At 35.4% G+C, this 27,536-nt stretch overlaps 2 protein-coding genes across 9 annotated transcripts in view; both read left to right on the top strand.

Annotated features, from left to right (window-relative positions):
* Positions 1–6,656, top strand: part of LOC136039385 (uncharacterized) — a 180,105-nt gene extending 173,449 nt beyond the window's left edge. For 5 of the 6 annotated variants that reach the window (XM_065723066.1, XM_065723064.1, XM_065723063.1 and 2 more), the window contains one exon: positions 3,409–6,656. In XM_065723066.1, the coding sequence (XP_065579138.1) occupies positions 3,409–3,456 (48 nt within the window). In that variant the 3' untranslated portion in view covers positions 3,457–6,656. The remainder of the gene's footprint in view (positions 1–3,408) is intronic. The other variant, XR_010620431.1, reaches the window with a different exon arrangement.
* A 15,071-nt stretch (positions 6,657–21,727) lies between these two features.
* LOC136039386 (uncharacterized) overlaps positions 21,728–27,536 on the top strand; it is a 103,332-nt gene continuing 97,523 nt past the window's right edge. For 2 of the 3 annotated variants that reach the window (XR_010620432.1, XM_065723068.1), the window contains exon 1: positions 21,734–21,857. Coding sequence is in view for 1 of the 3 variants with exons in the window: in XM_065723068.1 (XP_065579140.1) it covers position 21,857 (1 nt within the window). In the remaining 2 variants the exon portion in view is untranslated. Of the gene's footprint in view, positions 21,858–27,536 lie in introns of all 3 variants that reach the window. The other variant, XM_065723069.1, reaches the window with a different exon arrangement.

Below are 27,536 nucleotides of genomic sequence, written 5' to 3' on the forward strand. Positions count from 1 at the left end.
CGTCCAGAAGCACCGTGGACGTCCAGAAGCACCGAACTCGCCAAAGCACTGTAAATCCCCCCTCAATTCCCCCAAAGAGAACAGATCCGTTCCTATTATGTCAATCACGTATCTAGAACTTGTGCTTATTCTTCCCATCAAGTTTCATTCCCGATCTCTCCACTCTAAGCGCTTTCTAAGATTTTCAGTTTCCAAGATTTCTGTTTCCCCTCGCCAACCCCCTATGTCCCCGGATCCAATTCGAATTGAAAATGGAGCATCTTAGACATAAGATCTTTCTATATATCAAGTTTCATTAAGATCCGATCACCCATTCGTAAGATAAAGATACCTCAATTTTCACGTTTTCAAAAATTTTCGGTTTCCCCATCCAACTTCCCCCAATGTTAACGGATCTGGTCTTGATTTAAAATATGAGCTCTGAAGCACAAGATCCCTCTAAATATGAAATTTCATTAAGATCCAATCACTCCTTTGTAAGTTAAAAATACCAGATTTTTTCTAATATTTCAGAATTAACTCTCCCCCCAATTCCCCCAAAGAGATCGGATCCGTTTTGGTTATGTCAATCACGTTTCTAGGACTTGTGCTTATTTTTCCCATCAAGTTTCATCCCGATTCCTCCTCTCTAAGTGTTTTCCAAGATTTTAGGTTTCCCCCTCCAACTCCCCGCAATGTCACCCGATCCAGTCGGGATTTAAAATAAGAGCTCTGATACACGATATCCTTCTAAATGTCAAATTTCATTAAGATCCGAATAATCCGTTCATAAGTTAAAAATATCTCATTTTTTCTAATTTTTCCAAATTACCGAACCAGAAATTTCTTGACAGACATGAATCACTATCCCCACTATGGCAGGTACCAAAATTATATCCTATAGAAACAGAATATTATGACATACTGGAAACTGTAAAAAAAAATATTGTCAATTTTCTCACTGGTATAGGTTTATGCGGTTTGAAATGTTTTTCTTACCTAGTGTAGAAACACTACAAGCAAACCACTTTGTACGGATTTCTTCACTAGGTTAGAAAAGATACTTCTTGGGAATGATTTTTTTTTTTATCTAGCTTAGAAACACGACATACCAATCCACAGCACTGGTCTAAATAAATCCGTTGAAACGATCCCTCCTAAATGTCGTTTAAACACACCTATACAATACCACGAATAGGCAGATATCCATCGCTTTGTAGATTGATTCTTACATATATTCAATTAAAAAAGTTATTTCAACTGAAAGTAAGGAACGACATTAAATTTAGAACGAAAAGAAATTACTCCGTGCCTGAAAGGGGCTACTCCCTCCTAAACGCCCCGCTCTTTGCGCTAAAGTTTGACCCTTTCTCACAACTCTACTTTTTAAAACAATAAAAAAAAACTTTAGCATAAAGAGCGGGGCGTTTAGGAGGGAGTAGCCCCTTTCATATACGGAGAAATTTCTGTTCGTTTTAAGTTTTAATATCGCTCCTTACTTTAAGTTGAAAAAACTTGTTTTTTTTACTTAATTTCTGAACCTTTTTGAATTAATGCATGTTTTGATTTTGGCTCTCCACAGATAAATGATTTATACGAAATTTGCATATTAATTTTTTTTTGGCTATTCTCATAGTTTTTTGGCTATTCTTATAGTTTTGATTGGACGATTTTGAGAAAAAAGGGGTGGGGTAGGAGGCCTATTTGCCCTTCAATTCATCGGTTAATGAAAAAGGCAACTAGAACTTTTAACTTTTTTTACGAACGTTTTTATTAGTAATAAATATACATAACTTACGAATTAGCTTACGTAACGATCTTCTATATTCGTATATTTTTATCATGTATATTAGAGGGCTTGACCCCTTGTCAATACCTCTCTCTTTACACTAAAGCTTAAATTTTATCCCAATTCTTTAAGAATGACCCCTGAATCATAAAGGTCGCAGAATAAATAGTTGAAATTACAAAAAATACTTTAGCGTACAGAGCGAGGTATTGTGGAGGAAATGAACCTCCTCATATGCGTAATAATTTCTGTTCGTTTTAAGTTTTAATGCTGCTCCTTACATCCAGTTGAAAAAACTTTTTCATATTTATTTTTTCTTTTTTTATTTTTTTTTAAGAATGCTAGAAAATCCTGCTCCCTCTTCATGCAACTTCTCTTCCCCCATGATAATTTCTCCATGAAAAGATCGAAACATCTACAGTAGAGTTCTGTGATAAGCTGAATGTGATGATGTGATTTTTGATAAGATAATATGACGTTTAAGGGGGGTTTCCCCCTATTTTTCAAAATGAGGTAAATTTTCTCTGGCTCGTAACTTTTGATGGAAAAGATTAAATTTGATGAAACTTATATATTTAAGATCAACATAAAAATCCGATTCTGTTGATGTGTCTATTAGTATCAAAATTCCGTTTTTTAGAGTTTGTTTACTATTGTGCCGAGTCGCTCCTTACTACAGTTCGTTACCACGAACTGTTTGATACTTTAAAGTTGATTGTGAAAATAAATTTGTGGGAATTTCGAAAGATAGCCTGGAAACCCTCAAAAATGTTGCCGGGATCGAAATGAAAACTGGATCATTGGAATCGTCATTGTTGGAAATTCCTCATCGAAAAGCTACAAACCCTTATCTGAACAGCGAGAAAAATCACTTTTTCTATGGGTAGCATGTCATCCATACGCCACTCGCTCAAGTTTACGCTGTGTAAAACTCGAGAACAAACCGGTTTCTTCGTTAGTTTGTTTCAGCTTGTCATGAAACAAGACGAAGACGAGTGACAGAATAGATGGGAAATACAAAGGCTTAGTTAGGGCAATATATTTGCACATTAGGGGGCGGGGGTAAAGCATTTGGACAGTTTGAAGTTAGAAAACAATTCTTACTTCATAATACGAAGAATAATAGTACCTAATACATTTAGCATGCACATCCGCTATACTTTATCACTTCTCCCCTAATGTGCAAATATATAACCCAAATTTGTTTCGAAAGTAAAAAAGAAAGTAACGAAGAAATCAGTTTGTTCTCGAGTTTTACACAGCGTAAATTTGAGTGGGTGGCGTGTAATACACAAGTTCCGAGTGGCACTGATGAGCCTTCTTTTTTCTTTCTTTTTTTCCTTTTTTATCTTCTTAGTCGCAAGCGGGGCATAAGAAAGTCATATGAAACTGTTTAGGGGCTAAAAAGGAAGTGTTTGTCTGGAAGAACCGTAAGAATGGCGCACTTAAATTGTAATGATTGTCTACTTAAATTTAATTAGCTTCTTAATAGCCAACTTTTGAGCTGAAAATGCTTTTTCAGAATTCAAGCGTATTCCTCCTTTGCTAGTTATGTTTAATGTATAATTTAATCCCGGACAGTCAGTCAAACATTCAACCACAGGAATTATTCTGAAGTTAACTTTTTTTTTTGGTTTTAGTATGGTCATTGGGACGTGCATCAACATTACTGCCGACGAAGGGTTTAGCTTTAAACAACGAAATATTGCAGTCATCATATCTTAATTGCGGAGCAACGGAACATTCGGAGTGTCATGTTTGTTCAGTATTTTATAGCATATACATTCATCGAACGAGTCTATGGGTGAGATATTCGTGGTATAAGTGCATCCTAGTCATGGAAAGGGAAAAATGCATTTCTGACCTTGTCCTTTTACTTTCCTGAACAATACTCCTTTATATGGTGCAAGTTTGACAACTTGAAAGCTGTTTTGTGTGACTCTTCAAGGTCATTCTCGCAGGTTATAAGCCAATGCTATTTTCCTATGGCAGTGAAATGCGTATTAACAACAGACACGAGCAGATTCTTTCATCAAATTAAATTAAAAAAAAAAACAAGTTTTTGTAACGGAAAGTAAGGAGCGACATTAAAACTTAAAACGAACAGAAATTAATCCATATATGAAAGGGGCTTTTCCTCGTCAACGCCCCGCTCTTTACGCTAAAGTTTAACCCTTTCTCTTAACTCTACTTTTTAAAACCTTTCACAAAGGCCGTAGAATAAATAGTTAAAATTACTAAAAATAATTTAGCGTAAAGAGTGAGGTATAACGAGGAGGTAAACCCCTCATATGCGTAATAATTTTTGTTTTTTTTAAGTTTTAATGCTGCTCCTTACTTTCAGTAGAAAAAACTTTTCATATTTATTTTTTCATTGTTTTTTCAAATAAAGCTAGAAAATCTTGCGACCCCTTAATTGAAATTCTCTTCCCCCATGAGAAGTCTCTCCATGGAAATATCCTCCCACGTAACCCCCCTCAACTTTCCCCCCTAAACAAAAAAAATCCCCCTGAAAACGTCTGTACACTTCCCAGTAACCATTACTATATGTAAACACAGGTCAAAGTTTTCAACTTGTAGCCCCTCCCACGGGGACTGCGGAGGAGTAAGTCGTCCCCAAGGACATAGTAAGTAGGTTTTTCAACTATTGAGAAAGGAGGAAATTTCGTTTACGTTTTGGGATTTCTTGTTCGCTTTCAACCAGGGAGGTTCGCGTTAAGCTACCCCGTGCAATTTTTCGCAGTTAAAACACTTGCTCAAATATATTGACTACACTGTGATAATTTTACTTTTGCTTACGTAATTTAAACGATAAGCCAAGTTCTGATGTGTATATACGTTAACTTACAACCTTAAGTTAGGTTATACATTAAGTTAAATGCACAACCTTTTTTGGTTAAACATATTATTTTATTAGGTGCGCTTTTATAATAGAACGGATATTTCTATACACGAGTTAGAAATTAGAAAACGAGCGATGCAATATGGCACATATGTTTGAGCTGTGTTTGATATGAGAAGTTGTAAGCGCTTAATTTTCTCTTTTTTAAAGCTTAATTATTTGTCAATGTATATTTTATCGTAGGGCCCTCCGTCAAGTGGCAAACGGGTGGGGGGGGTTATAGAGCCCTGTGGATTTTCTCAAGATTTGGATTTCGACTACTGTTAACGTGATTATCATTTTTCAAAACAGTATTTCTTCTAAAGTTCAATCTTAAATTGTTCTCTTCTGTTTCTTGGGCTTTGATGAAAATAATAGAGATCTATCGGAGGCCAAAGCTTTTCTATCTATTTATATTATCCCTCTTTCCCCCTCTTTCTTTCTTTTGAAATTGTCCTGTCTTTCGTTAAACGAGCTCAGTAAAGATGTTATGGTTTTGTGCTTTTGTAATTCGCAAGTTTTTTTTTGGCAAGAATGACTGATTTTTTTTACTTTTTTTTTTTGATCAGAGGTCAATTTATTATGTACACTTTTTGTTTTTGTTTTGTGTACAGTTGACAGAAGAGACCGTGCTAAGAAGATTAGTTTTTGCAATTCCTGTAAAGAGGAGTTTTGGCCGACGGTGGAAAAAAAAACACTTTTATAAGAAATGGCGTTTTTTTTTTAAATTTGCAAAAAGCGTCATCCATTCACGGTCTTATCTGTTAATTTAGGCCATGATTTAATTTTTATAATCACTCGTGTACACAGTACTGTACGTGTTATACGGCACTGCCGGTTTGGCAAAAAGACTGCCAGTTTTTAGATAGAAAAGGTCAAAGCTTTTCTATCTATTTATATTATCCCTCTTCCCCCCCCCCTATTTCTTTCTTTTGAAATTGTCCTGTCTTTCGTTAAACGAGCTCAGTAAAGATGTTATGGTTTTGTGCTTTTGTAATTCGCAAGTTTTTTTTTTGGCAAGAATGACTGATTTTTTTTACTTTTTTTTTTTTTTTGATCAGAGGTCAATTTATTATGTACACTTTTTGTTTTTGTTTTGTGTGCAGTTGACAGAAGAGACCGTGCTAAGAAGATTAGTTTTTGCAATTCCTGTAAAGAGGAGTTTTGGCCGACGGTGGAAAAAAAAAACACTTTTATAAGAAATGGCGTTTTTTTGTTAAATTTGCAAAAAGTGTCATCCATTCACGGTCTTATCTGTTAATTTAGGCCATGATTTAATTTTTATAATCACTCGTGTACACAGTACTGTACGTGTTATACGGTACTGCCGGTTTGGCAAAAAGACTGCCAGTTTTTAGATAGAAAAGGCCAAAGCTTTTCTATCTATTTATATTATCCCTCTTTCCCCCCTCTTTCTTTCTTTTGAAATTGTCCTGTCTTTCGTTAAACGAGCTCAGTAAAGATGTTATGGTTTTGTGCTTTTGTAATTCGCAAGTTTTTTTTTGGCAAGAATGACTGATTTTTGTTACTTTTTTTTTTTGATCAGAGGTCAATTTATTATGTACACTTTTTGTTTTTGTTTTGTGTACAGTTGACAGAAGAGACCGTGCTAAGAAGATTAGTTTTTGCAATTCCTGTAAAGAGAAGTTTTGGCCGACGGTGGAAAAAAAAGACTTTTATAAGAAATGGCGTTTTTTTTTTTTTTTTTGCAAAAAGCGTCATCCATTCACGGTCTTATCTGTTAATTTAGGCCATGATTTGATTTTTCATAATCACTCGTGTACACAGTACTGTACGTGTTATACGGTACTGCCGGTTTGGCAAAAAGACTGCCGGTTTAGACTCTTTATTTTTCTTAGTTTTCCTAGTTCATAGTTTATTGATCTTTGCCATTTAAGTGCCAAAAAGTTCAAATATGTTTAATTGTTGTAAGCAGAATTATAGCAGTAGAAATCTGTTATAAGTCGTATTTATACCTATTTGGAAGAATAAAATTTCATCTATGAATCTGTTTCCATTAGCGTCCTATTTATTTTTATACGTGATTTCCAAGACGGTGTACAACACGTCTATTTTTCTCAGAAATTTCCTAATGCACTAGATTGTGTCATACCAGTAGTGTGGCTGAGCTGAAAGTTTTTCAGGCGAAATGGAACATACTTTTATGATAAACACCTTTTATGTACAAATATGAAATGTACCAAAAAAGATATAGTGACCAAAGCACAGTATTTGGTATTTTAATTAAAGATTTTCTTAAGATTCTATGAATATCGATCTCTTCCATTTCTTCTTAGCTTAGATTTAGGGTTTAATTTGTCTGGACTTACAGCAAAATTTCATGACATCTTACTCAGAAATCTCTGATGGAACACAAATCCCTTTGCCGAAACTTCACACAAGTGGTAAGTTAATGAGCATATTGTTTTGTTTTTTTCTGAAATTTCTCCTAGAATAAGTACGGTTTTTAATACTACGTATTATGTGTAAAGGGTCTTAATACAGCGAATACAGCTTTTAATACACTTAGAGTCAATTAAAATTGAATGGCTTTTAATGTGTCAGCTTTTTTTAATATTATCTGCAGAAAAGAAAAAATCATTTGACAAATTTATTTTCGCTTGCTCGACCTTTGTTTTGCTTGAATGGCAATTTTAGCTTGACAAAAACCCCTACTTTAAAGGATTTGAGTTTTGAAATCCCAGTGTTGGACTGCTAAGATAGGGTCTGAGGCCCGAACTGATAGGCTATGGAAGGAGCACTAGCCAACTTGAAATTTTGCAAAGCTTTCCTGTGACCATTTCTTTTTTTTAATGCTACTAGTTTCGGAGATTCTTGAACAATTGGATTGCTTTTGGGGTATCAGAAATAACTGTATATACACCTTAGTTTTTCGATGACTGTACTAGTGGCACGAGTTGGGTTATTATAGTCATTTCCATGGAATGTTACGCTAACCCGTTTGAAGTACCGTTTCATTTTTTATACCCTTTGATTATTCGCTGGCGAGACTGTAGCATGAAAAAAAAAATCACGTAGGAAAAGAGCTTAGACTGGAATATGCTAATAAGGTAGATTTGACGAAAATAAAAGTTACCCAGTTGGCCCTTCAACAAAGGCGATTGTTGGTAGTATGCGTCGTCTAGGTTTGCTTGCTGCCTAATTACTTCGAATTACTTCTGACTGGATGTGTTTACATGCTATAATTGCTTATCGGATTTGGTGAGAAGTTAATTGTTTTGTGAGAGCCAGACTTTGGTTTTGTCAGCTTATTCCTAGTAAGTTCTAAGGGTTTAACCTCTGCGGTTTTTACGGAAAGTGTTCACCTTAGGCCGGATTGATGAATATGACTTTGCAATTTGGGAAGCTTCGTAGAACTTTTGCCTAGGGCCAAAAAGGACGGTTTTTGCTTGTCATAGAGCCTATGCTGTGTGAAGTGACTTGGAGTTTTATAGCCTATGTCAGAGAGAACTATCTGAAGTTATGTAGCCAAGCTTTCGTTTCATCAAACCATGTTTCTGCTGTCGAGTGGAAAGCTCTGTTCCAGCAGGCAAGCAGGCAGGCACCAGTTTCAAATTGAAGAAGGACTAAAATCTATAAGTGTTAAATATATACGACAGTTACCCGGCCCCACAGCCAATTTATCTTCTTTGAGTGATAAATAGAAAAAAATACAGAATTAAAAAAGTGGGGAACGAAAGTGCTGTTCGTGATTTCAGCTGAGTTTATCATTCGGTTTTTCGCACTAGACTGCGGTAGAGAAGTGGTATCAGATGATCCTCTTAAGCTTTGAAAAATATCTCATTGCTTAAGAAATTAGAGAAATTAGAAATTAGAAGTGATGACGTTAGAAACTTGACCTACGGCAAAAAAGTCAACTTTTCTACTAAGACCGAATTTTTTTTTTCGACGGCATTGTATAGCTCTTGATGAACTGATCAAAGTATATGTCATCCATTTTTTGGTAGAAAAATTTCTTCATGAGATGTACCAGTTTGAAAGTTTAAAGGGGTTGACAAGTTCAGTAGTAAGGTACACACTGAAACCAAAAATAGGCCGATACAGAAATGGTATCAGATGTGCCTCTTGAACTTTAAAGGTTTTCTCATTGCTAAAGAAATTTTTCCTTTGCTCCTTTCTTAGTGATGACGTTGGAAACTTGGCCTACGGCAAAAAAGTCAACTTTTGTACTAAGACGGATAGATTTTTTTTTCGACGGCAGTCGATAGATCTTGATGAGCTGATCAAAGTATATGTCATCCATTTTTTGGTAGAAAAATTCCTTCTTGGGATATACCAGTTTGAAAGTTTAAAGGGGTTGAACCAAAAATAAGTCGATACCAATTGTGGGACATATAGGGGAGTTTTAAGCAACGGTCAGCTGTTAGCTCATAACCATTTATGGTAATGAAGGGTTCTCAACTTTAGCTAGTTCGTGAGATATACCAGTTTGAACGATTAAAGGGTTTGACAACTTCAGTGGTAAGTTACACTCTGAAACCAAAAATAGGTCGATACCAATTGCGAGACATATAGGGGAGTTTTAAGCAACGGTCGGCTGTTAGCTCATAATAATTTTTGATAATGACGGGTTCGCAACTTTTGCTAGTTGGTTTACCTATTATTTGTTTCTGGTGTATTTGATGGTAAGACCAATTTGGTCCCAGTGGTAAGACATGTAGGGGACTTGTAAGTAATAATCGGCTGTTCGGCTACAATCATCTTCAGTGATGAGGGGTTTGTAACTTTTGCTAGTTGCAATAAGGGGCTTGTAACTTTCGCTAGTTGCAATAAGGGGTTTTTAACTTTTGCGAGTTGGTGAACCTAGTATTTATTTTAAGATCCTTACAGATCAACAACTTTAGCGTTTAATCGAAGCGAAGAAACAAAACCAAAGTGGTGCTTTCGCAACACCGTACTCGGCGAAGCCGAGCAAAGGTTGCTGCAACACCTCACGTTGCCCATGCATCGTAGATCTAGTTACTTCTGACTTTGGATTTGATGTGAAGTTAATTACTCCTGATTGGATATGGTTGTTTGCTATAAGTGCTTAATGGATTTGCTGAGAAGTTAATTACTTCTGAATTCGGATTTGATGTGAAGCTAATTACTCCTGATTGGATGTGGTTCATTGCTATAATTGCTTAACGGATTTTCTGATACTTCTAATTGGGCGTGATCTTTTGTAAAGTATGTGTATAATATTGTAAAACCAAATAATTTATCAGTTGAATTAATTTATTATAGAAGTTTCAAAAATGTTTGGTCTTTTTGACTCTGAATACATTGGTTTAAAGAAGTCCTCGTGTGTGGTAATTGTCGATTTGTGTCATTTTTGCGATAAAAAATTTATCCTTTCAGCTCATTGCTGTTTCCTTTTCTTAGATAATGGAATGTTTTTTTTTCTTAACGACATTCTGTTGATATTTTGGAATAAGAAATGAAAGAAGTAAGTTTATGCTGGTCTTTATTTTTTTTGCTACAGGTGACAGAATATTTTTTGTATGGTAGTTTATTTGTTATAAACAGTATGAGAGTCAATTCAAAATGAATAAAGCGGAAAAAAATTAAAAATCTTGTGAAGTCTTGCTACTTTGGATTTTTTCAAAGCCAGAGAAACATGTGCGGGAATAACAGGATTTTCAAATATTTCGTTCGGTCACAGTGAGAATCATTTCAAAATGAATAAAGCAGAAAAAAATTTTAAAGTCTTGTTACTTTGGATGTTTTTCAAAGTCTGAGATACATGAACGGGAGTAACAGGATTTTTCAAATGTTCCAATCGGTCATATTCATACTGGTTCACTCCATTCATTTTCAGTCATAGACGGCAAAATGATAGCGGTAGATGTATGCTGGTCATTTTTCTTTGTTAAAGATGTAGAGATTATTTTGTTTTATATTTCGTTTGTAATCAGCACTGTGAGAGCCAATTTAAAATGAATAATGCAGAAAAAAAAATCTTGTGAGATTTTGCTACTTTATATGTTTTTTTTCAAAGCCTGAGACACATGAGCTTGAATTACAGGATTTTCTTTTTTGTATATCTCAAGTTTTTAGAGTTAGAGACACAAGAAGTGGGAAATTTATCAATATTTAGACCTGAAGGATTATTAACAGGTACATATTAGAATCTTTAATGCTGCTATCTAATAGCCAAGGCCGAGGGTATTTTTCACTGTTGGCAGAATTTTGGAAGAATAAGAAGAAAAGTCTCAGAACAAGGACTAGAATATTGAAAGCTACAGTGGTGACTGTGGTCAAGTCAAGTGTTAACAGTGGAGGATTTTTTAAGTGTTTTGCAGAAAAAAATGCCTATGGATTATTTTAGGTGCCTAACTGACTTGACACTTTCTCAGACCATAAATTTTACAAAAATGTGGATCAAACCCGCTTTCTAGGGCTATAATGAGAGAAAGGTATAAATGGACGTTCTGTGGATGAAAGATAATAGATTGCTAAAGATCGCCCTTCTCTGCCGAACTAAAGGCAAGTCGTCCCCAGTTAGGGTGGGAGGATTTAAGGGAAATGGGAATTTCTTGGGAGGGTGTAAAGAGGGATGATTTAAATAGATTGGAATGAAGGAGGATCGTGTGGAGCTGTGTTGGTCTCAAGTGGTTTGGTGCTGCTGTGAGTTGTAGCAATCTGACGATTGCCTATATTTTATATATATTTATATTAGATTGTTTATAATGAACTACACCGATGCTATACCCCTTTCAAAGAGAGTGAGTATCCTCTCGCTTGTCAAAGTGCGGTCCTTTTGAATTTGCCGAAAATAATTACTTCTGATGGGGTGTGGTCTTTTTTTGCTTGCTTTGTTAATTGCGTATTGTATTGGTTTTGTTCTTTTTTTTTATTGGTGAGTAAGCTAATTACCCCTTATTGGGTATGGTCTTTTTCGATTTACCTGGAGAACTAATTATTTCCAATTGGATGTGGGTTTTTTTTTGCTTGCCATGTTAACTGCAAAATCAATTTTTCTGGCCTTGAGTTACTTGTGGGTAGTTGTCTAAGGTACTTGGAGAAACAATGAACTCGGAAAAAACCTGGACAAGTCAGTTCTAATGGTTGTACTGTAAGACCACTGAGATCTGAACAAACTTTGTCATGGCGATTCCCTAAGGCGCAATTCAGGAGCAATGAACTCTGAACAGACCCAGACAAAGCGATTCTATCTTTCTTGATGTTATTGCGAAACAGATTGCTTAATGATCCAAGCTGATTGCTAAGCATTTTCCGATTATTTCAGAAATATTTGACTGGTTAAGGATTTGAAATAGAGACTCCTAAGGATGAAGGAATGACGTGCTAGTCAACTGAACTAACAAATCAATGCTAATAAATTGTTCTTAGAAACAAATTGACAAAAACCTTTACATTCACCTTATGAGTTAACAATTAAATGAAATGAGTATTATCCTATTAATACGTCTGACCACGCCCATTCATACTACTCTTTGCTTCCTTATTGGTTTAGATGGCGACGTGGATTCTTTTCCAACGATATCATTGACCCTTGTTTTGGCCTCTAGGAAGTTTCCATTAAATTTATGAATTATTTTTCTGGTGTAGGAATCGAACGTGAGACACGAGATTTCTTACGGTTAAAGAAGGATGAATTAAGCCCCCTTCAAATGATATGCAACTTACAACATCATTTGTTAATAGATTATTTCAATTGCTTACTTTAACCTCATTACCAGTATACCATGTCCAAATCTAGTATAAACTGGTTGGTAAAGTCTTCCAATTTCAAAATCAAGGAAAGTTTCTATGGGTAATTCCTTCATTCGAGCTTCTTTCTAACATGTAGTATCAAACATTTCTTTAAAACTGGTCAATTTTGCATGTGTGTGTGCCTGTATGAATTTTTGAATAAATCCTGCTCATCTCTTTCAGACTCTCGTAAATACCCTATTAACCTATCTCAGACTCTAGTAGACCCTCTATGAGGCCGCAAGTAGTACCTATGTTTCTGAAAGTCACTTTTCTTGCATCTCCTACTTTTGAATAAACATTCTAAACTTTGGAGTTGCTAGTGTACCCTGAAAATAATGGAATCATAATAAAGTAATGCAATAAAATAAGTCTCTGGAATAACGGTGTGTAGAGTATAATTATCAAAGAATATTCCAATAAATAATTCATCATATTTTCTCTTGACACGTCATTTATTTCCTTTTCAGGTCATGCACGACTTTAAACATGGTCTCATCCACAACCTTGTCACATATTTCATTTATGGTATTATTTTATTCAGTGATCTGTTTGTAAACTCTCGATGATACTAGTAACGTTCACCGATGCTTTGCCTTTCGTTGAATTGTCTTTCATTTCTTTGGTGATATTATCTGCCACTGCGCTTTTCTTCTTTTTATCCCCATTGAATCCTGATATCCAAACCAACGCGACGGGGTTTATCAATGGTTAAACTCTGACCACCGGCACTAGCAAAAAGTTTTCCCTCGTCATCAACTATAACTTTCAGGCTTGCATTCTCTTTGAGTGGTCTGATCTCGGGATATCTCACTCTCGCATATCTACCTCAGTAAGGTTTGAATTCTTTTGATACTCCAAAAGAATCACTGTCATGACAGTGCACGCGTACATTTCCAATAGTGTTACCACTAGTGCTTGCTTCTTAATTCAAAAATTTCTAATTTCAAATAGCTTTTAAAAAGTTCTAAGTTTAAAAACTTTGTTAAAAAAATACCCCCTTAAAAATTTGACTCCCTCCTTAGACATTGACCCTCCCCCTCCCTCTCAGAGGAGTAACATATGTTAGAGAATAAGGGGTTTTATAGTAATTTTGTTTATTATTAATAGAAAAACATATATACATAAAGCATTTGTTGCTTATCATCATTCATTACCCATTTGGTGTGGTCCCAATTTATACCACGAGTTTCGTTGTTTTTCTAGAATGGCTTATACACATATTCTGAGAAGGAATGTGTCTTAGAATCCATCCACTAAAAAAATCGTATCTCTTCTTTAGAATCATGTATCCTATACAGATATTTGGAGCACTTGAAATCTTCTAAATTGAATAGGGGAATATTAGGCTCACACTTTTCAATTTGACATTTATCTGGATGCAAGTTTCCCTCAACAAACAATGCATCAACTTAAAAAAAACTAATTATTTCTTTTACCTCATCTTGAAGAATATTCAGTTCCTTTAGACTTTAATAGAACGAGGGAATCGTTTGGTTGTAAATCCCTGTATGATTCAATCGTCTTAACGAGATAGTCCATAAGTGTCTATTGCAGTCATGTATAATGTATTTCACTTGCCAATGACAGCATGACACTTCAATAAAGTTTATATTGAGCTATAAAAACGCAAACTCAAAAACCACGACACACAAGGACTTTCTTAAATTAATATATTCACCGTCAAAAACAGCAAACACCTTTAAAACTTACTGAGATACTGTTTAATAAGTAATTTTCACAATACCAGTATATATTTTTCTAATACTAAGTAACAGTTCATAGATTCCAATAGTTAGACAGCCGTGTTATTTGTACGGTTAGGGGGAGGAGTCGTAAAACCGTCTGAATTCATTGCGGGGAGGAGTCATAAAACCTTTAGAACTCGCGGGGGGGAGTGAAAACTCTCAGTATCTTTTGCATGGAAATGGAGTGTGGAAGTTGTTACGCAACTTTACTATAATCCATACTCCAATTTCAGTAATCTTCGAAGTGCCTTGGAGCTATATCATTGTTTCCCTAACACTCAAGGCCTGAGGAATTAGTTACGTAAGAGCTCATTGATCCTCAAGAGTGCCTTAGGGAATGACCTTGACAAGCGAGGAGCTATTTAATTTCTAGGAAAAGGTGTTGAGATGTAATAATATCCGGCCGACCTCAGGCAAAGAAATGTCTCTCTGTGTATCTCTTTTTGTGTATCTCTCTTTGTATCTCTCTTTCTGTGTATCTCTCTCTCTCTCTGTATCTCTTTCTATTTGTCTCTTTCTTTCTATCTCTCTCTGCGTATCTCTCTCTGTGTATCTCTCTCTATGTATCTCTGTGTATAGTTTTCTGTGTATCTCTCTCTGTGTATCTCTCTCTTTGTATCTCTCTTTATGTATCTATCTCTCTGTGTGTATGTCTCCGTGTATCTCTCTAGGTGTATCTCACTCTGTGTATCTCTGTCTAGTTGGGATTTCTCTTTTAAAAAAATGTCACTAAAAACATTTTTTTAAGAGAAATCCCGACTAACATACGTATATAATTTAATTTCATATTTAGAAAATATAACATGTGAATTGTTTTATATAAATATGTAATGTCATTTTAAAACATGAAAAACGTTGAAAAATTTCCGAGTTCAAAGAGAAGATAGAAGGATCTTCTAAGTTTAAAAAAAAACTAAGAAAAAATGCCACTACAAACATTATTTTTCTAAAAGAGAAAATCTCAACTAGCATAGGCTAGGTATATCATTTACATTTCATATTTTGAAAATATCATATGTGATTTTCTTGTGTTATATGTATATGTAATGTCATTTTAAGACGTGAAAAAAAGTTTAAGAAATTTCTGTGTAAAAAAAAAGATCGTAGAATTTTTAAGTTAACAAAAAAACTAAGTAAAAAATGTATTACTACAAACATTATTTTTCCAAAAGAAAAAAATCCCGACTAAAATATGTATATCATTTTCATTTCATATTTTGGAAATATGACATCTGAATTTTTATTCATATGTAATGTCATTTTAACAAATGAAAAAAAGTCGAAAAAAAAATAATGTTCATAATTAAAACAATTAGGATTTGACTCAAGGGCTAAGTTCGTAAATCACCCAAAGGCAGTTTTATGCGCTTTTCAGTTTTCATATTGCTCTTTATTGTCCCCTCAAGGTCCTGGCTCAAAAATCTTCCAAGGATTGAATTTAAAAATTCAGGAATTGCTAGTAGGGAGGGGTTTTTTAAGATAATGATTAGATATGACATGCAAACACATACAATTCAATGGCATAGCAAGTGCATGATACCCATTACTTATAATGTATTAAACTAATGATTATTTATGATATACAAACACATACAACTCAATGGCATTGCAAGTGCATGAAACCTATTGCTTAGAATGTATCTCCAAGAACATAATAATATCACTGACTTGTTGATTCAGCTGACTAACGCATCGGTCTTTTACCTTAGGGAACGTTAGGTCTCATGTTTTATGTATACACCAGACAAATAGTTCATAATTTCAATTAAAGATGCTTAGAGACTAAGAAAATAGGTGGATGATATCGTTGGAAAAGAAAACATGGTGCCATTTAAACCACTAAAGAAGAAAAGAGTAGTGCTTATTGGCGTGATCGGACTAACTAATAGGATAGTACTCATTTCGTTTAATTGTTAATTCATAAGGGGATATGAGAGGATTTTTGTCAATGTATTTCAAAGAAAAATTAATTAGCATTGACTTGTTAATTTGGTTGACTATCATGTCATTCCTTCATCCCTGGGAGTCCCAAATTCGAATCCTTCACCAGTCAAATATTTCTAAAATCAGTGGAAAATGCTTAGCGATGACTTTAAATAATTACGCATTCTATTTCGCAGTAGCATCAAGAAAGGTAGAATCGCTTTGTCCGGGTTTGTTCAGAGTTTTTTATTCCTCGAGAGTTTCTTAGGGATTTAATGCTTCGCACGGGATTCTGATTAATAGATAATTCTTCTGGGTTCGATCTGTTTTGACGGGCGTTTTTGGGCTGAACATTCTCTTCCTTGCTAATTTACTTACTATCGGCTGCCTTCCCATAGTGGCCTTATGTTTGTAAGCATGAATATTTATAGAGTCAGAGGTAATAGGCTTGAAGCTGTCTGTGCAGGATTTCGAATGTTGTTGATAGAAGAGCATTGTCAAGTGCTAAAACTATGTTGTGACCAAGATGGTCCAAAGTAGGATTGCACAAAGTCTCCATTAATGATGCTGGATGTCTCAGAAACTTCTTTCTGCCTGATGCTACGCCGGCTTGAGCATTTCGGTGTACACTTGAGAAGATATTAGATTTTCCTCCTATGCGAAAATTCGGTATCATTACTTTTCCTGATGCCAAAATAATTTCGATGATCTGAAGAACATGAAAATTGGAACTTGGATTGTTACGACGTTCAAAAATGACAATCGTATCGATGTTTTGACTGATGAATTCATACGATTTGAACTGGACTTATTAGGAGTTTCAGAAACTCATATCAAAGGGGTAGGAAGCATGAAATTAGGCCTTATAGAATTTTTTTACTCATACAGGAAGGATGGGGTACATAGACAGGGAGCAGAGTTCATGGTGAATAAGAAAGCTACTAAGTTTTGTTTAGGCTGGGAAGGTAGAAATAATATAATATTAACTGCTCATTTTATGACTAAAAAGTTCTGGGTATCAGTTATAATAATATATGCCCATTTAGAACCAACTGACGGACACACTAGTGACTCAGATAAATTTTAATTAAAGTTACAGGTGCAAATAGACAGGATCCCAGGTAGAATTATGATGTTTTTACTTGGAGATTTCAACGTCCAGGTCGGTAGAAATAGGGATAGATGGTATCCTAGCCTAGGTAAATTTTTTGTAAGAAAAGAAAACATTAATGACTACAGACTTTTGCAATGTTTTAGGTTTAACAATGTATTTATGATACGGTGTTTGGTAATAAAATGGCCCATAATTCAACATGGTCTTTACGTGATGGTTGCATAGTTGTCATCAACTGTTTCATGGACGCCCGAGACAAGTTTACAAGACCAGAAAAAGTAGGTTTGAGACCTGGCGGGGGCTCGCAAGAACATATTCTTACCCTCTGCCTTATCGAACAGTAGATCGAGAGCTTTTAACTGTCCGCTTTCATTGGCTTCATCGATTTTGTTGCCGCTGTTGACTCCCTTCTCAAGACCAAGCTTTGGAAGATCATGATGGAAAACGGTGTACCAGTAGAACTGATCGAGATACTGAGGGCAGCCAATGACTTCACAGTCAGAAGAGTCCAAACTTTCGACGGCGAAACGACTCCCCCTCACCAACCCTGTTCAATTACATAATACACTGGATAATGGCGAATTGGCTTTGCACCCACAAAGGGTTTGTCGTTGGTCAGAGAGAATAAAACCCGATCGCCCTGACAGACCTTGACTTCGCAGACGATGTGGGTCTCATGAGTAGCTCTTCGGCTCAGTTCCAAAAGATGGTTAACAATGTCTCCTGTACATCAAGGAAAGCTGTCCTCATGATCAGCAAGTCTAAAACAAAAGTCGTGAAAGTAAACGGCCCAAACCACCCAGATATCCAACGAGATGGCGAAACCATTGAGACTTTTAAAGAGTTCTGCTACCTTGGTTCTATCCTAACTCCAAACGGAGATGCAGAAGCTGATGTTAGAGCTCGAATAGGAAAGGCATGGGATGTCTTCACAAGCATGATGAAGTCGCTTCGGAATAGACATGAAATTAGCATCAAAACATAGATGAACGTCTAGAAGGCAACTGTTCGATCGATCCTGCTGTACCCCTGTGAAACTTGGCCTCTGAAGGCCGAAGAGACACTTTCACTAGAAGTGTTCGACCATTGATTCATGAGGCACATACTACGAGTCAGCCTATGGTCTTAAACGCTGAGGTTTAAAAGGGTTGTGCCCAGAAGGCCCCCTTTCGGTAACCATAAAACAACGACGACTAAAATTCCTGGGACACACACTACGACTGCCAGCTGGAACCTTATACCTCGATGTTCTCACCTGAAATCCCCGTCTTACTTGGAAACTTAGACGAGGTGGCCAAAGAAACAATCTCTGGCAAACATTCAAGAATGACCTGGATCCTTGGGTTGGCTTCAACCAAAACGAACTTCGTTGGGATAAGGACTGGCAGAAGATTTCAGAAGAGACTGCTGATGATCACTAATCACAATTAGTGATAAGGAAAGAGTTTAAGAGAGATGGGCGGAACATTTTGAGATTGTGCTAAACCGAAGTACAGTTGCAGGAAAAGATATAGAGGAAAAGGAAAAAGTCTGTCACACCTTGGATGTGAAGGAAGATTTGTTTTGTGAGGAAGAATGAGCGACAGAATTAAAAGGATTAAAAAATAATAAGCTTCCAGGTGCTGATAGTGTGGTAAAAGAGTTTCTTAAATATTGAGGCTCTGTGGTTAGAAATAAGTTACTGAAAATTACGAATATGATTTTAAAAAAGGAGAAGTACCTAACGATTTTAGGAAAACTTTCATTAAACCGCTGCATAAGAAAGATGATAAGAGTTAGTGTGGTAATTAACGAGGCATTAGTTTGGTCTCTGTAGGTAGCCAATTACTTAGTAATATTTAACTTTTTAGACTAAGAGATGCTGTAGACAAAGTTTTTAGAGAAGAACAGTGTGGTTTTAGATAAGGTAGAGGAAGTTTCGACCAGTTTTTCACTCTTAGATTAATAATTGAGAAGTACTAAAGTTTTCAACACCTTTGGTCTTCAGTCTTATAGATAATGAGCCAGTCGTTTGATTCTGTTGATAGAGGAGCTTTAGCAAAGGCATAATCCTTGTATGATATACCAGACAAAAACATTAAAGTAATTAGTGCTATATACGAGAATAACACTGCTAATCATGACGAAGACCACACTGTCTTTCAATAACACAAGTACAAAAGAGAGAATAATGAGGACTTTGTTTCCCAAGACAGTGAACGAGCCAAACCTATTTGAATATTTCAGCCCTATATCTATATCTTTTCTTTGCTGAAGACAGCCCTTAGATATAGGGCCAAAATATTCAAATAGGTTTTGTTCGTTCACTATCTTGGGAAAAAAGTCCTCTTTATTCTCTCTCCTGGATTTGAAATAATACTGCTGCGGTTAAGCTCAGAAATGAGGTTAGTAGGTGGTTTTGCATTAAATCAGGAGTTAAGCAGTGTTGTGTTCTATTCCCCTTTCTAAGTTTCATTAAAATGAAATTTGCCTTAAGGACCATAAGAAAGGCAACTGGAAAGCACGGAATCAAACGGGAAGAAAATACTCTCCTGGACTTAGATAATGCTGATGATTTAAGCATCCTTGATGAAAGTGTGAGCAAAATAAATGAGCTTCTAGAGGTTTTGTGAGTTCAGGGTTCTAGAATAGGTTTGAAAAACAATTTTAAGGAGCCTAAGTCACTAAAGCTAGGAGTAAGGGAAAATGAAAAGGTGACGTTGGGTAACGGAAATATTGATCAGGTGAGCAGCGTCACTTACCTTGGTAATATTATTAGTAAAGGCGACGGGAGCAGTGAAGATGTTAAAGTAAAATAGCCAAGGCTAAGGGTGTTTTTTCACAGTTAAAAAAAAGTTTGGAAGGATAGGAAGATAAGTCTGTAAACCAAATTAGAATATTAGAAACTATAGTTATGACAGTGGTGAAATATGGCTTTGAAGCCTGGGCATTCCAAAAAGCGGATGAAAGTTTGATAGATGTTTTCCAGAGAAATTGCCAATGGATCGTTCTAGGTAGCTGACGGACTTACCGTATTTCAAATAGTAAGCTCTGGATAAAATGTGGTCCAATCTTCTTTTTAGGGCTGTAACGAAAAAAAGGTTGAGATGGCGCTCAATCAAGCAAAGAAAGGCTAGAAAGGTTGGTATGTTTAAAATGAGTAAAGTGTTGTTTGTTTTAGCCTTTTAGAATAGACTCCAAAAGCATTGGGAGACCTTAACGTAAAAATTGCTGATGTGAAAAATTTTGCAAATGGGTTATTCTATAGGCAATGCACAAAATAGATGTAATTTTTACTAAGCATTTTTCTAAGGACATCCAATAAATCTTCGTCAACCCTGTTTTCTTAAGATACTGCTTATATTCAAAAAATTTCGTAGGGTAGTATTAAATCGTGAGAAACAGTAAGCAAAACTAAGCACCTAAATATTGCAACTCCTCTGGTACGTAAAACTTCCAAATTATCAAGTTTAAACGAAGCTTACAAATTACCACATAATGCATACAAAAATTCAAGGCCTCCTATCGTAGATAGATCAGCAATTAGGGCCAGACGCCTTCCAATGAAAACATAAAAGTCTCATCTAGGCTCGACTTTTTTTACAATAAAGATAAAATCTTTGAAAATGAAATTCACAGTTACAAATTGTGCAATTTTAGACTACCAATAGCTTAGTCTTAGTAAAATAGAAAGAAAGTTTATAGTAAGGGTTTAAAAAGAAAAATGCCAAAGTTAAATAGTAAAGTAAAATAAATTTGCAAACTATTTAGCCAAATATTGGAACACCTCTGTTGCGTTAAGTTTCAAAAACAAAGAACTTGTTGTATCTTCAAAGATAACTATAAGGAAATTTTGGCACCTTAACAGGTCCAACGAGGGACAAATCGTTTCCCTTGGTTCAAATGCTAGAATCTGACACTGAAGACGGTATTAATTTAGTTGAAAACATGATACGCTACAGTTTTGGCTCATGTGTTTAAGTTATAAAATTCGGCCATTGTTTACGTAGGGTATTTGTTATTGGGGCGCTATTGAAAAGTAACAAATACACTGGTACAAATTTGTTCAGTGTTGCTTCAATGTGGGGAGGGGGGAATGTCTTTCATGCAAGATCGTTTTCTGCATCCCGTCTTAGATTAAAAATAATTTGTCGCGATTATGTAATCGAGAAAGTTTTTTTAATTTTGTTAAAGGAACTTAAAAACATCAAATTTCCCATCCCTGGATTCCAATAATACTCTTTCCGTCTAAGCTCCCTCTCCCCACCTTCTAAGGCTGCATACAGAATATTTGTTCTTAGAGAGAGGGGGGGTCAACACGAGATGTAAAAAACTCATCAAAATTAGTTTATATGCATTTTTGTAACATTTTTACGAGTAGGACATAATTTGAAAAGAAATTGCTCCCTTAATATTCGTGGCCTGACACCATGGAACAATATCAATGGCTTCAACTTGGGGAGTGGCCATATTTTCTGCAAAATTTGCTTACCTGCAACCATTTAATTAAAAAAAATATCTTATTCCGGTATTTTCAATGAAAAGGGGCGCATTTTCGGAAAGTCATCTATTTGTTGGTAATATCCGTTTTCCTTGTGCATGCATGCTCAAATTTGAAAATTTTAAACACGTCCTATAATTAACTATTTTATTCTCTTTTCAAACTCTATTACATTTTCACATTGCAAAACACTACTCCCCTTCATGGCCCCATATACAATCCTAGTAATATATTTTTTGCTGTTTTGGTAGCTCTAATCTTGGCTTGATTAAATCCTATTTTACATAAGTCGCCTAATTTCAAAGGAATTGTTTGGCTGTGTATTGTTTAAAAGGGTTTAAAATGTAGATAATAATGAAAAGAAACATCATAATCTGATGCATATAATAAGGCAAAAGTGTTGTTGTTTTTTTGTGTTTTCTTTCAGTTTTGTGCATGTTTTAGCCTAGGGCTATATCTTCAGGATTAGTGGGTGGGTGGGGGGCAGGAAATAGCAGTATGCATTGCCAGAAATATGAATGCAATGTGTGATTTTTGGAAATAAACTAGCAGCAGGCCTAGCTTATAGAATCTAATTATAGACCACTTGAATACTTCTATTTTGTTGTTATTTTTCCTTCTGAAAAGACCATAAGGCGTAAATTCTAGTTTATTGACTTCTTGCTATCTCAAAAAGGGTTTAGGTTAGGAAAATGAAACTTTCAGGTATGGGTCTACAGGCTAAAGTATGTCCTGGGAAGGTATTTTAAAGTACCCACCTCCACTCCTTCTCCCTCTAGAGGGCCCTAAATTTGCCTACATGTCAGGTCTATACCTATTGAAATTTTGAAAAAACAACATTTTACCTCAATTTTCAGTTACTAGTTGCTTTTTCTCTGCCTTTAGTTCTGAAAATACAATTCCTGTTATTTGAGTAGAATTTTGAGCAATATCAATGTTTTTTTTTCCAAATTTTAGGAAATGTATTTGCATATCCTTAAAACCTTACAAAATGGAATTTAGCAAAGTTATGAAGCTGAAAACAATTTTGTTGTACTTCAATTAAGCAGAAGATCTATTTTGCAAGGTTTCACTTTTATAACACACATATTTTTAAAGGCCATCAAAGGTCAGGGCCCTCTAGAGAGAGAGGGAGTGGAGATAGTTGCTTCAAAATGCCTTCCCAGGACATAGTTTAGTCTGTTGATTCATCCCTGAAAGTTTCATTTTCCTAACCTAAACCCTTTCTGAGATAGCAAGAAGTCAATCAACTAGAATTTTAACAACCATAATTGTGAGCATTTCCAATTCAGTTGCTATGTTTTTTAATTTTTCTTCTGGGTAGAATCCTAGATGAGAGGCTTTTTACCATCCTGGAAAAAAGTTGACCTGGATAGGTTAGTCCTAAATGAAAGTCAGGAGTATATCACTCTGGAATATGCACCTCATTGACCTGTAGGAAGATTTTTGAAGCACATAAATCATACTTATCCTTTTCTGAAGGATACTGACCTATAATATTCAAATATTAGTTAGGCCTACCTTATTATTTACCTATATTTGATTCACAACTTTTTGATTCACAAGGAACTCCTCATTTCTCTTCTCCCACAACTGTATTAAGTGGTCTACCCCAGGGTTTTATTCTTGGACCAACACTTTTCATCTTCTATGTCAACTATCCACCCACCCTTCTTTCAAATCTTATTACCCTTTATGCTGATAAATCAAAACTAGTTGGAAAAGTGGCTACTCCCTCTGACCAGCAATCAGTTCAAACAGATCTTGACAGCCTAGGAAGATGGGCTAACAAGTGGCTCCTTACTTTTTATGTTGACAAATGCCATGTCATCCATTTTGGCAAACACAACAAGCATCATAAGTATTTCCTTCAAGACAACTTCCTTTCTGCTGTTTCCAATGAAAAAGATCTTGGGGTTATTGTTGATCACCAATTAAAGTTTAGCAGCCATGCTAAGTCTGTTTCATCTTCTGCAAATAAATCCCTTGCTATCATAACAAGAACCATCTCTAGTCAATACCCAAGAGTTTTCATGAAGTTATATAGGGTGCTTTTACAACCACATCTGCAGGTTAGAATGTCATTGACAGCCCTTTTTTTCAAAAAAGATGAGAAGTTGCTTAAGGATGTCCAGTGTTGTGCCACTAAGATGGTTAGCAACATGAATAAATTTCCATACAAAGAAAGACTACATTGTTTGAAGCTGCCAACACTGACTTACCAAAGGAAAAGGGGTGATATGATTTTAACCAAGAAAATCCTTGCTAAAAATACTTTCCCCAGTCTCTTTGCACATCCCTTGCATTCTGATACTAGAGCAAATTCAATGAAGATCCCTATGCAGCATTCCACAAGTAGACATAGAAGTCATTTCTTCAGCCAAAGAGTCATCAATCTGTGGAATCAACTGTCTGAGGAAACAGTTTCTGCAACTTCAACCAACACGTTCAAGTCCCACCTTGATAAGGAATGACTCTGCCAGGAGTTCCTTTACAATTGGGAAGCTGTAGAGTCCTCCACAAGAGTCTACTTCCAACAGCCACAATCTACACCAGACAAATTTTTTCATCACTGGAGCATCACAAGGATAGAAAATCCTTATATCACTCCAAGTTGTGATTTAATATAATTTGAAGTATATTTACCTTGAGTGCTGGGCAAGGGAATTTAATGCAACTGTAGGATACATGTCTGAGCCTTTTCTTGATTTCTTGATGTCCAAATGGACCTTAAATTAGAAGTATTACCTTTGTAAATTTTTTTTTTTTTATTGGACCTTTTTAACTTTTGCCTCAGCTTGTCTTTTGTCATTATGCAAGACATATTGCCAAACCTTTGTTTCCTTCAATTGTTCAGGTGGTGGGACAAACACTTCTTTTTTTTCTAACAATTGATTAAGTCCAGGTTTTTGATTTTCGAAGGTATGGTAGGCATTGATGACCACATTTCTTTCTTTTAATTGTTCCAGTGGTTGGACAAAAACTTCTTCTTTTGTGTTGGCTTGTCTTTTGTCATTGTGAAAGACACATGACTGAACATTTTCAAAGGTATGGTAGGCATTGATGACATTATCCATGTTAAAGTCCAAAGCCCAATCATCATTGCTCTAATTTTCAATTTGTTTGGTTTGTTTTATCTTGGCTTGTCTTTCTTCACTATGAAATACATATTGGCAAACTTTGTTTTTGTTTAACAAATGCATGTTAAGCATTGATGACCTCATCCATGTCAAAAGCCCAAACCCAATCATCATTGCTATCATTTTCAATTTTGGCACATTTTGAGTGTTGCTGTCCAGATTGATTTTCATTGACTTGCTAACATGTTTGGTGTCAAATGTCTTCTAACTGTGTGTGCCTTTGCTCGTCATTTTCATTTTTGGCTTGCTCACATGCTCTGTGTTGTGTGTCTTCTAACTGCATGTCTCTTTACTCTTTATTTTCATTTTTTACACATCACTGCTGTTCTTCTAGTCATGTGTGTATTTGCTCTTCATTTTCAGATTTGTCTTACTCACATGATCAATGTTGTATGTTTTCTATTTGTGGGTCTTTGGTCTTTGTTTTAGTTTTTGACACACTGCTGCTTTTCTTCTAACCACATGTGTCTGGTCTTCATTTTCATTTTTGGCTCACTCACTTGCTCTGTGTTGCATGTTTCCTATTTGTGTTTGTCTTTGCTCTTCATTCTCATTTTTATGTGCTCTAATTATTGTTTTTGCATATCCTCTAACCGCCAGTGCCTTTGCTCTTTGTTTTGACATTTGAGACAGTTTTGGTTTTTGATTAATTCACATAATTTTGCAAATGGTCTTTGCTTTAGCTACCTGTACTGATGTTGTTGCAAGTGATGGTGCAAATTATCGTTTTTGGGCCTTCCAACAGACATATCATTATACAAATAACTGATGTGTTGGAAACTCAACAATCTTGTTTATGCTCTGCATGACATCATATAAGAAATGCTTATATGATGTACTAACATAGTTATAGATAAACATAATTATTAGATAACATGTAGACAGATGTTATAGATAAACGTAGTGACAGGATGTTAAGAAACCCTAATGAGATATGGCGGTTAATTTGCTAAATAAATACCAAATGTAAGTCCAATGACTATACCTCACCCTCTGAACATGAATGGATCAAATATTACACAAGTGAGTTCTCACCCCCTGATACTACTTTACAAGATGAATTTTACTCAGTGCTGTATATGGCCTTTGGTGACTATATATCTTGCCCAGGATACATGACAAACCTAAGAAAAATTAGTCAATATATTGTGAAACTTAAAAAAAAAATATTCACATGGAATTATCAGTTTTGTGGCATGCATCTAGTACATGGATATTCAAATCTCTTACACCATCTAGGAATACTGTTCCAGATAGTATTCAATGGTGGGGTTGTCCCTCATGTTTTTTGTGCTGGTATTGTGACCCCCTGTGCCTAAGAAAGGGAGACAAAAATAAGTGTAGTTTGTACCATTTATAACTGTTTCACCTGTATTATGTAAATTATTAGAGCTCCTAGTTATTGATGAGAGTACCCGAATTTGTTCTATGCCAGACAATCAGTTTGACTTTAAAAAAACTACAGCCATGAACATATCCACCAAGTTATTGCAAATGCTATGTTAGATATTGAACAAAATGAGGATATTGTTATTATGGCTGGTCACAATGTATCATGGGTGCTTGACTTTTGAGTACATCCTCAGTTACTGCTTAGTGCCAGCCACCATGGGCTTGATAGCTCAATCCTACATGTGTACAAACATATGTATAGTAAACTTCATGTTTTGTTGAAGTGCCTCCTGAAAAAGATTTTGTTGCTTCAAAAGCTGTAATTCGCGTTTGGAAAGGTATTAGGCGGGGTGGAGCATCATTGGCTCCATTTTCTAATAACAGTGTGTTAGAGGCCCAGATGAAAGATCAGACATTGTTTATTCTTTGATGGCTTGATTTGTCATTTTTAAATTATGCTGACACCATCCTGATCTCCAGTCAGACCCTTTCTGGTATTGAGGAAAATTTTGAGATTTTATGTTCTGAATACAGGAAAATAGGGCTTGAGTTTTATGCTGAAAAAAGTGAAGTTGTGTCAATTGGTATGTTGTTCAATCAGCCCATCCCCAATATCATTTTTCTTGATGGGGTCATCCTGTTAAGGTATTGCCAAGCATAAATTACCTTGGATTATCCATTGGAAGCAATTTAGAACATGCTCAAGCACTTTTATTAGAATTTGTAGGTGCAAAGCTTTGCAAGGCTGCCTGCTTGTTCCTTATGCTATAAAAAAGAGTGCTTTCTAAAATTTATAACGCGTTTTTTGTGCCCCATTTGTTAGCTGTGTCACCTTTATGGAATGTTTTTAGTACATCAGATAAAAGAGATTGTTGGTCAGTTTTTTTTTTTTTGTTATGCTAAGTTTGTACTTTGTGTACCTCTGTGGGCCAAAAACTAGCATATGGTTTCTGTTTATATAGTTGTCGATTCGTTTATTGTTATTGCAGAGTGTAGGTTATGCTTTGAACAGAATTTGGATACTTCAAATAGTTTAGATAGTGCCTTTTTATAAAGTCTTTCCTACTGAAGTTGTTATTTGTTTCCTTCTTTTTTTCCCTTGTATGCTCCATTTTGACACCATTGTGTGTTTATTGGGTTATTTTAGTTTCATTCATTCATAGTACATGACATCATTTGCAAAAACCAAAATTAAGGCTCTTAACAAATTTTCTCAGACTTTTGACCTATCCATCATAGATCATCCCAAGATACTAATTACAATTATTGCTCGTTTATAAATATAGTATATATTTATAACAAGCAGTATATATATATATATATATATATATATATATATATATATATATATATATATATATATATATATAT

Source organism: Artemia franciscana, chromosome 19 (genome assembly GCF_032884065.1).
Source record: "Artemia franciscana chromosome 19, ASM3288406v1, whole genome shotgun sequence".
Classification (NCBI taxonomy): domain Eukaryota; kingdom Metazoa; phylum Arthropoda; class Branchiopoda; order Anostraca; family Artemiidae; genus Artemia; species Artemia franciscana.